Source organism: Saccoglossus kowalevskii, chromosome 18, assembly GCF_978046115.1.
Source record: "Saccoglossus kowalevskii chromosome 18, keSacKowa6.1, whole genome shotgun sequence".
NCBI lineage: Eukaryota > Metazoa > Hemichordata > Enteropneusta > Harrimaniidae > Saccoglossus > Saccoglossus kowalevskii.
Window position 1 is genome coordinate 1149431 of NC_140658.1, and position 13471 is coordinate 1162901.

Consider the following 13471-nt stretch of genomic DNA (forward strand, 5'->3'; position numbering starts at 1 on the left):
GTCAGTAGCAGTCTCTATGGTACACCTGTCAGTAGCATTCTCTATGGCACACCTGTCACTATCATTCTCTATGGCACACCTGTCAGTAGCAGTCTCTATGGTACACCTGTCAGTAGCAGTCTCTATGGTACACCTGTCAGTAGCATTCTCTATGGTACACCTGTCAGTAGCATTCTCTATGGTACACCTGTCAGTAGCAGTCTCTATGGTACACCTGTCAGTAGCAGTCTCTATGGTACACCTGTCAGTAGCATTCTCTATGGTACACCTGTCAGTAGCAGTCTCTGTGGTACACCTGTCAGTAGCATTCTCTATGGCACACCTGTCAGTAGCATTCTCTATGGCACACCTGTCAGTAGCATTCTCTATGGTACACCTGTCACTATCATTCTCTATGGCACACCTGTCAGTAGCAGTCTCTATGGCACACTTGTCAGTAGCATTCTCTATGGTACACCTGTCAATAGCATTCTCTATGGTACACCTGTCAGTAGCATTCTCTATGGTACACCTGTCAGTAGCATTCTCTATGGTACACCTGCCAGTAGCATTCTCTATGGCACACCTGTCAGTAGCATTCTTTATGGTACACCTGTCACTATCATTCTCTATGGCACACCTGTCAGTAGCAGTCTCTATGGCACACTTGTCAGTAGCATTCTCTATGGTACACCTGTCAATAGCATTCTCTATGGTACACCTGTCAATAACATTCTCTATGGTACACCTGTCAGTAGCATTCTCTATGGCACACCTGTCAGTAACATTCTCTATGGTACACCTGTCAGTAGCATTCTCTATGGCACACCTGTCAGTATCATTCTCTATGGTACATCTGTCAATAGCATTCTCTATGGTACACCTGTCAGTATCATTCTCTATGGTACACCTGTCAGTAGCATTCTCTATGGTACACCTGTCACTATCATTCTCTATGGCACACCTGTCAGTAGCAGTCTCTATGACACACTTGTCAGTAGCATTCTCTATGGTACACCTGTCAATAGCATTCTCTATGGTACACCTGTCAGTAGCATTCTCTATGGTACACCTGTCAATAGCATTCTCTATGGTACACCTGTCAGTATCATTCTCTATGGTACACCTGTCAGTAGCATTCTCTATGGTACACCTGTCAGTAGCATTCTCTATGGTACACCTGTCAGTATCATTCTCTATGGTACACCTGTCAGTAGCATTCTCTATGGTACACCTGTCAGTATCATTCTCTATGGTACACCTGTCAGGAGCATTCTCTATGGTACACCTGTCAGTAGCATTCTCTATGGTACACCTGTCAATAGCATTCTCTATGGTACACCTGTCAGTAGCATTCTCTATGGTACACCTGTCAGTAGCATTCTCTATGGTACACCTGTCAGGAGCATTCTCTATGGTACACCTGTCAGTAGCATTCTCTATGGTACACCTGTCAATAGCATTCTCTATGGTACACCTGTCAGTAGCATTCTCTATGGTACACCTGTCAGTATCATTCTCTATGGTACACCTGTCAGTATCATTCTCTATGGTACACCTGTCAGGAGCATTCTCTATGGTACACCTGTCAGTAGCATTCTCTATGGTACACCTGTCAGTATCATTCTCTATGGTACACCTGTCAGTATCATTCTCTATGGTACATCTGTCAGGAGCATTCTCTATGGTACACCTGTCAGTAACATTCTCTATGGTACACCTGTCAGTAGCATTCTCTATGGCACACCTGTCAGTAACATTCTCTATGGCACACCTGTCAGTAGCATTCTCTATGGCACACCTGTCAGTATCATTCTCTATGGTACATCTGTCAATAGCATTCTCTATGGTACACCTGTCAGTATCATTCTCTATGGTACACCTGTCAGTAGCATTCTCTATGGTACACCTGTCACTATCATTCTCTATGGCACACCTGTCAGTAGCAGTCTCTATGACACACTTGTCAGTAGCATTCTCTATGGTACACCTGTCAATAGCATTCTCTATGGTACACCTCTCAGTAGCATTCTCTATGGTACACCTGTCAATAGCATTCTCTATGGTACACCTGTCAGTAGCATTCTCTATGGTACACCTGTCAGTATCATTCTCTATGGTACACCTGTCAGTATCATTCTCTATGGTACACCTGTCAGGAGCATTCTCTATGGTACACCTGTCAGTAACATTCTCTATGGTACACCTGTCAGTAACATTCTCTATGACACACCTGTCAGTAGCATTCTCTATGGTACACCTGTCAGTATCATTCTCTATGGTACACCTGTCAGTAGCATTCTCTATGGTACACCTGTCAGTAGCATTCTCTATGGTACACCTGTCAGTAGCATTCTCTATGGTACACCTGTCAGTATCATTCTCTATGGTACACCTGTCAGTAGCAGTCTCTATGGTACACCTGTCAGTAGCATTCTCTATGGCACACCTGTCAGTAGCATTATCTATGGTACACCTGTCAGTAGCATTCGCTATGGTACACCTGTCAGTAGCATTCTCTATGGTACACCTGTCAGTAGCAGTCTCTATGGTACACCTGTCAGTAGCATTCTCTATGGCACACCTGTCAGTAGCATTCTCTATGGTACACCTGTCACTATCATTCTCTATGGCACACCTGTCAGTAGCAGTCTCTATGGCACACTTGTCAGTAGCATTCTCTATGGTACACCTGTCAATAGCATTCTCTATGGTACACCTGTCAGTAGCATTCTCTATGGTACACCTGTCAGTAGCATTCTCTATGGTACACCTGTCAGTAGCATTCTCTATGGTACACCTGCCAGTAGCATTCTCTATGGCACACCTGTCAGTAGCATTCTTTATGGTACACCTGTCACTATCATTCTCTATGGCACACCTGTCAGTAGCAGTCTCTATGGCACACTTGTCAGTAGCATTCTCTATGTACACCTGTCAATAGCATTCTCTATGGTACACCTTTCAGTAGCATTCTCTATGGCACACCTGTCAGTAACATTCTCTATGGTACACCTGTCAGTAGCATTCTCTATGGCACACCTGTCAGTAACATTCTCTATGGTGCACCTGTCAGTAGCATTCTCCATGGTACACCTGTCAGTAGCAGTCTCTATGGCACACCTGTCAGTAACATTCTCTATGGTACACCTGTCAATAGCATTTTCTATGGTACACCTGTCAGTAGCAGTCTCTATGGTACACCTGTCAGTAACATTCTCTCTGGTACACCTGTCAGTATCATTCTCTATGGTACACCTGTCAGTATCATTCTCTATGGTACACCTGTCAGTATCATTCTCTATGGTACACCTGTCAGGAGCATTCTCTATGGTACACCTGTCAGTAGCATTCTCTATGGCACACCTGTCAGTAACATTCTCTATGACACACCTGTCAGTAGCATTCTCTATGGTACACCTGTCAGTATCATTCTCTATGGTACACCTGTCAGTAGCATTCTCTATGGTACACCTGTCAGTAGCATTCTCTATGGTACACCTGTCAGTAGCATTCTCTATGGTACACCTGTCAGTATCATTCTCTATGGTACACCTGTCAGTAGCAGTCTCTATGGTACACCTGTCAGTAGCATTCTCTATGGCACACCTGTCAGTAGCATTATCTATGGTACACCTGTCAGTAGCATTCGCTATGGTACACCTGTCAGTAGCATTCTCTATGGTACACCTGTCAGTAGCAGTCTCTATGGTACACCTGTCAGTAGCATTCTCTATGGCACACCTGTCAGTAGCATTCTCTATGGTACACCTGTCACTATCATTCTCTATGGCACACCTGTCAGTAGCAGTCTCTATGGCACACTTGTCAGTAGCATTCTCTATGGTACACCTGTCAATAGCATTCTCTATGGTACACCTGTCAGTAGCATTCTCTATGGTACACCTGTCAGTAGCATTCTCTATGGTACACCTGTCAGTAGCATTCTCTATGGTACACCTGCCAGTAGCATTCTCTATGGCACACCTGTCAGTAGCATTCTTTATGGTACACCTGTCACTATCATTCTCTATGGCACACCTGTCAGTAGCAGTCTCTATGGCACACTTGTCAGTAGCATTCTCTATGTACACCTGTCAATAGCATTCTCTATGGTACACCTTTCAGTAGCATTCTCTATGGCACACCTGTCAGTAACATTCTCTATGGTACACCTGTCAGTAGCATTCTCTATGGCACACCTGTCAGTAACATTCTCTATGGTGCACCTGTCAGTAGCATTCTCCATGGTACACCTGTCAGTAGCAGTCTCTATGGCACACCTGTCAGTAACATTCTCTATGGTACACCTGTCAATAGCATTTTCTATGGTACACCTGTCAGTAGCAGTCTCTATGGTACACCTGTCAGTAACATTCTCTCTGGTACACCTGTCAGTATCATTCTCTATGGTACACCTGTCAGTAGCATTCTCTATGGTACACCTGTCAGTAGCATTATCTATGGTACACCTGTCAGTAGCATTCTCTATGGTACACCTGTCAGTAGCATTCTCTATGGTACACCTGTCAGTATCATTCTCTATGGTACACCTGTCAGTAGCAGTCTCTATGGTACACCTGTCAGTAGCATTCTCTATGGCACACCTGTCAGTAGCATTCTCTATGGTACACCTGTCACTATCATTCTCTATGGCACACCTGTCAGTAGCAGTCTCTATGGTACACCTGTCAGTAGCATTATCTATGGTACACCTGTCAGTATCATTCTCTATGGTACACCTGTCAGTAGCATTCTCTATGGTACACCTGTAGTAGCAGTCTCTATGGTACACCTGTCAGTAGCATTCTCTATGGTACACCTGTCAGTATCATTCTCTGTGGTACACCTGTCAGTAGCATTCTCTATGGTACACCTGTCAGTAGCAGTCTCTGTGGTACACCTGTCAGTAGCATTCTCTATGGTACACCTGTCAGTAGCATTCTCTATGGTACACCTGCCAGTAGCATTCTCTATGGTACACCTGCCAGTGGCATTCTCTATGGCACACGTGTCAGTAGCATTCTTTATGCTACACCTGTCACTATCATTCTCTATGGCACACCTGTCAGTAGCAGTCTCTATGGCACACTTGTCAGTAGCATTCTCTATGGTACACCTGTCAATAGCATTCTCTATGGTACACCTGTCAATAACATTCTCTATGGTACACCTGTCAGTAGCATTCTCTATGGCACACCTGTCAGTAACATTCTCTATGGTACACCTGTCAGTAGCATTCTCTATGGCACACCTGTCAGTAACATTCTCTATGGCACACCTGTCAGTAGCATTCTCTATGGCACACCTGTCAGTATCATTCTCTATGGTACATCTGTCAATAGCATTCTCTATGGTACATCTGTCAATAGCATTCTCTATGGTACACCTGTCAGTATCATTCTCTATGGTACACCTGTCAGTAGCATTCTCTATGGTACACCTGTCACTATCATTCTCTATGGCACACCTGTCAGTAGCAGTCTCTATGACACACTTGTCAGTAGCATTCTCTATGGTACACCTGTCAATAGCATTCTCTATGGTACACCTCTCAGTAGCATTCTCTATGGTACACCTGTCAATAGCATTCTCTATGGTACACCTGTCAGTAGCATTCTCTATGGTACACCTGTCAGTATCATTCTCTATGGTACACCTGTCAGTATCATTCTCTATGGTACACCTGTCAGTATCATTCTCTATGGTACACCTGTCAGTAGCATTCTCTATGGTACACCTGTCAGTAGCATTCTCTATGGTACACCTGTCAGTAGCATTCTCTATGGTACACCTGTCAGTATCATTCTCTATGGTACACCTGTCAGTAGCAGTCTCTATGGTACACCTGTCAGTAGCATTCTCTATGGCACACCTGTCAGTAGCATTATCTATGGTACACCTGTCAGTAGCATTCGCTATGGTACACCTGTCAGTAGCATTCTCTATGGTACACCTGTCAGTAGCAGTCTCTATGGTACACCTGTCAGTAGCATTCTCTATGGCACACCTGTCAGTAGCATTCTCTATGGTACACCTGTCACTATCATTCTCTATGGCACACCTGTCAGTAGCAGTCTCTATGGCACACTTGTCAGTAGCATTCTCTATGTACACCTGTCAATAGCATTCTCTATGGTACACCTTTCAGTAGCATTCTCTATGGCACACCTGTCAGTAACATTCTCTATGGTACACCTGTCAGTAGCATTCTCTATGGCACACCTGTCAGTAACATTCTCTATGGTGCACCTGTCAGTAGCATTCTCCATGGTACACCTGTCAGTAGCAGTCTCTATGGCACACCTGTCAGTAACATTCTCTATGGTACACCTGTCAATAGCATTTTCTATGGTACACCTGTCAGTAGCAGTCTCTATGGTACACCTGTCAGTAACATTCTCTCTGGTACACCTGTCAGTATCATTCTCTATGGTACACCTGTCAGTAGCATTCTCTATGGTACACCTGTCAGTAGCATTATCTATGGTACACCTGTCAGTAGCATTCTCTATGGTACACCTGTCAGTAGCATTCTCTATGGTACACCTGTCAGTATCATTCTCTATGGTACACCTGTCAGTAGCAGTCTCTATGGTACACCTGTCAGTAGCATTCTCTATGGCACACCTGTCAGTAGCATTCTCTATGGTACACCTGTCACTATCATTCTCTATGGCACACCTGTCAGTAGCAGTCTCTATGGTACACCTGTCAGTAGCATTATCTATGGTACACCTGTCAGTATCATTCTCTATGGTACACCTGTCAGTAGCATTCTCTATGGTACACCTGTCAGTAGCAGTCTCTATGGTACACCTGTCAGTAGCATTCTCTATGGTACACCTGTCAGTATCATTCTCTGTGGTACACCTGTCAGTAGCATTCTCTATGGTACACCTGTCAGTAGCAGTCTCTGTGGTACACCTGTCAGTAGCATTCTCTATGGTACACCTGTCAGTAGCATTCTCTATGGTACACCTGCCAGTAGCATTCTCTATGGTACACCTGCCAGTGGCATTCTCTATGGCACACGTGTCAGTAGCATTCTTTATGCTACACCTGTCACTATCATTCTCTATGGCACACCTGTCAGTAGCAGTCTCTATGGCACACTTGTCAGTAGCATTCTCTATGGTACACCTGTCAATAGCATTCTCTATGGTACACCTGTCAATAACATTCTCTATGGTACACCTGTCAGTAGCATTCTCTATGGCACACCTGTCAGTAACATTCTCTATGGTACACCTGTCAGTAGCATTCTCTATGGCACACCTGTCAGTAACATTCTCTATGGCACACCTGTCAGTAGCATTCTCTATGGCACACCTGTCAGTATCATTCTCTATGGTACATCTGTCAATAGCATTCTCTATGGTACATCTGTCAATAGCATTCTCTATGGTACACCTGTCAGTATCATTCTCTATGGTACACCTGTCAGTAGCATTCTCTATGGTACACCTGTCACTATCATTCTCTATGGCACACCTGTCAGTAGCAGTCTCTATGACACACTTGTCAGTAGCATTCTCTATGGTACACCTGTCAATAGCATTCTCTATGGTACACCTCTCAGTAGCATTCTCTATGGTACACCTGTCAATAGCATTCTCTATGGTACACCTGTCAGTAGCATTCTCTATGGTACACCTGTCAGTATCATTCTCTATGGTACACCTGTCAGTATCATTCTCTATGGTACACCTGTCAGGAGCATTCTCTATGGTACACCTGTCAGTAACATTCTCTATGGTACACCTGTCAGTAACATTCTCTATGACACACCTGTCAGTAGCATTCTCTATGGTACACCTGTCAGTATCATTCTCTATGGTACACCTGTCAGTAGCATTCTCTATGGTACACCTGTCAGTAGCATTTTCTATGGTACACCTGTCAGTAGCATTCTCTATGGTACACCTGTCAGTAGCATTCTCTATGGTACACCTGTCAGTATCATTCTCTATGGTACACCTGTCAGTAGCAGTCTCTATGGTACACCTGTCAGTAGCATTCTCTATGGCACACCTGTCAGTAGCATTCTCTATGGTACACCTGTCACTATCATTCTCTATGGCACACCTGTCAGTAGCAGTCTCTATGGTACACCTGTCAGTAGCATTATCTATGGTACACCTGTCAGTAGCATTCGCTATGGTACACCTGTCAGTAGCATTCTCTATGGTACACCTGTCAGTAGCAGTCTCTATGGTACACCTGTCAGTAGCATTCTCTATGGCACACCTGTCAGTAGCATTCTCTATGGTACACCTGTCACTATCATTCTCTATGGCACACCTGTCAGTAGCAGTCTCTATGGCACACTTGTCAGTAGCATTCTCTATGGTACACCTGTCAATAGCATTCTCTATGGTACACCTGTCAGTAGCATTCTCTATGGTACACCTGTCAGTAGCATTCTCTATGGTACACCTGTCAGTAGCATTCTCTATGGTACACCTGCCAGTAGCATTCTCTATGGCACACCTGTCAGTAGCATTCTTTATGGTACACCTGTCACTATCATTCTCTATGGCACACCTGTCAGTAGCAGTCTCTATGGCACACTTGTCAGTAGCATTCTCTATGTACACCTGTCAATAGCATTCTCTATGGTACACCTGTCAGTAGCATTCTCTATGGCACACCTGTCAGTAACATTCTCTATGGTACACCTGTCAGTAGCATTCTCTATGGCACACCTGTCAGTAACATTCTCTATGGTGCACCTGTCAGTAGCATTCTCCATGGTACACCTGTCAGTAGCAGTCTCTATGGCACACCTGTCAGTAACATTCTCTATGGTACACCTGTCAATAGCATTCTCTATGGTACACCTGTCAGTAGCAGTCTCTATGGCACACCTGTCAGTAGCATTCTCTATGGTACACCTGTCAATAGCATTCTCTATGGTACACCTGTCAGTAGCATTCTCTATGGCACACGTGTCAGTAGCATTCTCTATGGCACACGTGTCAGTATCATTTTCTATGGTACACCTGTCAGTATCATTCTCTATGGTACACCTGTCAGTAGCATTCTCTATGGTACACCTGTCAGTAGCATTCTCTATGGCACACCTGTCAGTAGCATTCTCTATGGTACACCTGTCAGTAGCAGTCTCTATGGTACACCTGTCAGTAGCATTCTCTATGGCACACCTGTCAGTAGCATTCTCTATGGTACACCTGTCACTATCATTCTCTATGGCACACCTGTCAGTAGCAGTCTCTATGGTACACCTGTCAGTAGCATTATCTATGGTACACCTGTCAGTAGCATTCTCTATGGTACACCTGTCAGTAGCATTCTCTATGGTACACCTGTCAGTAGCAGTCTCTATGGTACACCTGTCAGTAGCATTCTCTATGGTACACCTGTCAGTAGCATTCTCTATGGTACACCTGTCAGTAGCAGTCTCTGTGGTACACCTGTTAGTAGCATTCTCTATGGCACACTTGTCAGTAGCATTCTCTATGGTACACCTGTCACTATCATTCTCTATGGCACACCTGTCAGTAGCAGTCTCTATGGCACACTTGTCAGTAGCATTCTCTATGGTACACCTGTCAATAGCATTCTCTATGGTACACCTGTCAGTAGCATTCTCTATGGTACACCTGTCAGTAGCATTCTCTATGGTACACCTGTCAGTAGCATTCTCTATGGTACACCTGCCAGTAGCATTCTCTATGGCACACCTGTCAGTAGCATTCTTTATGGTACACTTGTCACTACCATTCTCTATGGCACACCTGTCAGTAGCAGTCTCTATGGCACACTTGTCAGTAGCATTCTCTATGGTACACCTGTCACTAGCATTCTCTATGGTACACCTGTCAATAGCATTCTCTATGGTACACCTGTCAGTAGCATTCTCTATGGCACACCTGTCAATAACATTCTCTATGGTACACCTGTCAGTAGCATTCTCTATGGCACACCTGTCAGTAGCATTCTCTATGGCACACCTGTCAGTAACATTCTCTATGGCACACCTGTCAGTAGCATTCTCTATGGCACACCTGTCAGTATCATTCTCTATGGTACATCTGTCAATAGCATTCTCTATGGTACACCTGTCAATAGCATTCTCTATGGTACACCTGTCAGTAGCATTCTCTATGGTACACCTGTCAGTAGCATTATCTATGGTACATCTGTCAATAGCATTCTCTATGGTACACCTGTCAATAGCATTCTCTATGGTACACCTGTCAGTAGCATTCTCTATGGTACACCTGTCAGTAGCATTCTTTATGGTACACCTGTCAGTAGCATTCTCTATGGTACACCTGTCAGTAGCATTCTCTATGGTACACCTGTCAGTAGCATTCTCTATGGTACACCTGTCAGTATCATTCTCTATGGTACACCTGTCAGTATCATTCACTATGGTACACCTGTCAGGAGCATTCTCTATGGTACACCTGTCAGTATCATTCTCTATGGTACACTTGTCAGTAGCATTCGCTATGGTACACCTGTCAGTATCATTCGCTATGGTACACCTGTCAGTAGCATTCTCTATGGTACACCTGTCAGTATCATTCTCTATGGCACACCTGTCAGTAGCATTCGCTATGGTACACCTGTCAGGAGCATTCTCTATGGTACACCTGTCAGTAGCATTCTCTATGGTACACCTGTCAGTAACATTCTCTATGGTACACCTGTCAATAGCATTCTCTATGGTACACCTGTCAGTAGCATTCTCTATGTTACACCTGTCAGTAGCATTCTCTATGGTACACCTGTCAGTAGCATTCTCTATGGTACACCTGTCAGTAGCATTCTCTATGGTCCACCTGTCAGTAGCATTCTCTATGGTACATCTGTCAGTAACATTTTCTATGGTACATCAGTAATATTATTATTTATAATTGGACTACAGAAATATGATGAACAGTCATAACATTACATACAGTAAATTTCATCAAGGCATGAATGTTATTTATGGAAATTTATAATATACTTTTGTTATAGAAGACTTTTGCACTTAAATCCAAAGATGACACTTTTATTGGATATGATTACCCATGAGTCTTTGCAGGTTCCCTTCACTCATTGGCTGATTTACAACTATGGGTTTGTTAGCACGTGGCATTTGAAAACAAAATTGTCATTTTACTGTAGGACTGTCGCTAATTGAAACATTAAATGATAATTGTATGATTGTGTTTGTATAATGAAGTATTTGTATGCAAGGGAGTTTACATGCAAAAACTACTAACAAATATAGTTGAATTGTATTCATAGTTGGCTTGATATTACCCAAACAGATTGTTTGGCTGTGAAAGTTTGGTATTTTCCTCTGAGTTTTAGGAATCTGAAAAACCAGTGTCTTAACTTATCTCTGTCTTTACTTTCAAGTCATATTCCAGATGGTATCGTATAGTAAATATTGGTAGATTAATCACATTTATTTGATGGTTTCAACCCAAGTTTATAAATATTTACATAAAAAACATTTGTGCCTTCATGAAATTTCATACATGTAGTATGAAAAAGTGCACTTTTTTTCATTGATTTATTTATTAATTATTTATCCTTTTGTTTTATTTTCATGGTATTCATTTTACTTTAATATTTATCTTGAATCTTGAATCCTAGCGGGTGAATAAATTAAATTTAATTGTGGTGTTGCATGATAGATACAAGGTATATGTTTATGTGCATATGAAATCAAATCTCTCTCTCCACTTTAAAAGAAGTGCATGATTGGGGTTTGAAAATCAACATACAATGTACATGTACCAGCTACTTTATCAATTAGGGATGTATATAGTCAAGTAGCTGAATTTGTTTTAAAACTGTGTGCTTGCATCGTGGAAACGTTAATACATGCATATTATGCCTACTGAAACGTTAATGCATGCATATTATGCCTACTGAAGCGTTAATGCATACATATTATGCCTACTGAAACGTTAATGCATGCATATTATGCCTACTGAAACGTTAATGCATGCATATTATGCCTACTGAAACGTTAATGCATGCATATTATGCCTACTGAAACGTTAATGCATGCATATTATGCCTACTGAAACGCTAATGCATGCATATTATGCCTATTGAAACGTTAATGCATGCATATTATGCCTACTGAAACGTTAATGCATGCATATTATGCCTACTGAAATGTTAATGCATGCATATTATGCCTACTGAAGCGTTAATGCATGCATATTATGCCTACTGAAACGTTAATGCATGCATATTATGCCTACTGAAACGTTAATGCATGCATATTATGCCTACTGAAACGTTAATGCATGCATATTATGCCTACTGAAAGATTGCATTTGCATACTTGCATTGGGATGTTATAATAATCTGTTTTTTTTTATTTGTTTTAAATAATTTGTTCCTTCTTTTTTATTAAGGGTAAATCTGAGTTCATTGGTAGAGCATTGGCCAATCCTGTCATCAAAATGGTCAGTGATCCATATGACAAACCTGATTTTCCCCCGTTACTTGAATGGTTCAGTGTATACAGAGGATCTAATGCTGCCGGAGAATTGTTAGCAGCTTTTGAATTGTTACAGGTTTGTCTAACATTATTTATTATCATAGTTTGAATTTAAAACAAATAACCAGAATTTAGCAATCGAGAAAGGAAGGCATAGAATTTGTAAAGAATGCTCGCTAAATGAGTTTGAAGATGATGATCGTCGAATTACACTCTTTACAACTTTGCCCCAAATTACATTTAAACAGACAGACAATGCATTTTACCTGCTAAAATCACCAATTCATTCCAGAAACTTACATATATATACTTAAAAATAGATGAGGAAATGAGCAAAAGCATTGAAAGTTTTGTAAACAGGTGCATCACAGCACAAATTGAAATTGTATAATTTTGCTTTTGATGTTACTTGTACAAATTTATTTACCGCTAACAACTGTTTCTAATGATAATAAAAAGCAATAAAATATTACTACTAGTGTAACAATAGAATCAAGATCTGACTGTAGTTTTTATTTTTTTATTTTACAGTTACCAGCACCGGGTGATACAAGGCATGACCATAACCTACCACCAGGTGTGCCAGCAATTGATAAAACCAGTGACAGAGGTCCTATCATACCTGTACCAAGAGGTATCAGACCAAATCTCAGTAAACACAAGATTGAGGTGAGTATGGCATTAAGGAGAAGACGTAACCAACATATACATATTCTGGTGTATTCATGGTAATGTACTTATACTATTAGCTCTATTTGATAAAAACATGTCTCTTCATAGTAGTTACAATAACCGACAAAGCCTATACAAGTAAATATTTCTGACATAAATGTAGGGTGGCTATTATGTACAATGATCTTCCTATCTACCATAGAGCTGCAAAAACTTTTATATCTTTAAATTTAGGTTCCCTCTTTTCACCACAAATTCACAAAGTAGTCCTGTTTATAGTCTGCACTTTCCTTGGGTCAAAACTGAAAGTTGACTCAAATTTTGTCTGTTGACTCTAAA

General features: G+C 41.9%; 1 protein-coding gene across 13 annotated transcripts in view; it reads left to right on the forward strand.

Annotated features, from left to right (window-relative positions):
- Window positions 1–13471, forward strand: part of LOC100329046 (otoferlin) — a 317927-nt gene that overhangs the window by 197099 nt on the left and 107357 nt on the right. For all 13 annotated transcript variants that reach the window (XM_085492732.1, XM_085492720.1, XM_085492731.1 and 10 more), the window contains 2 exons: window positions 12375–12536; window positions 12992–13129. In XM_085492732.1, coding sequence (XP_085348858.1) covers window positions 12375–12536; window positions 12992–13129 — 300 coding nt within the window. The remainder of the gene's footprint in view (window positions 1–12374; window positions 12537–12991; window positions 13130–13471) is intronic.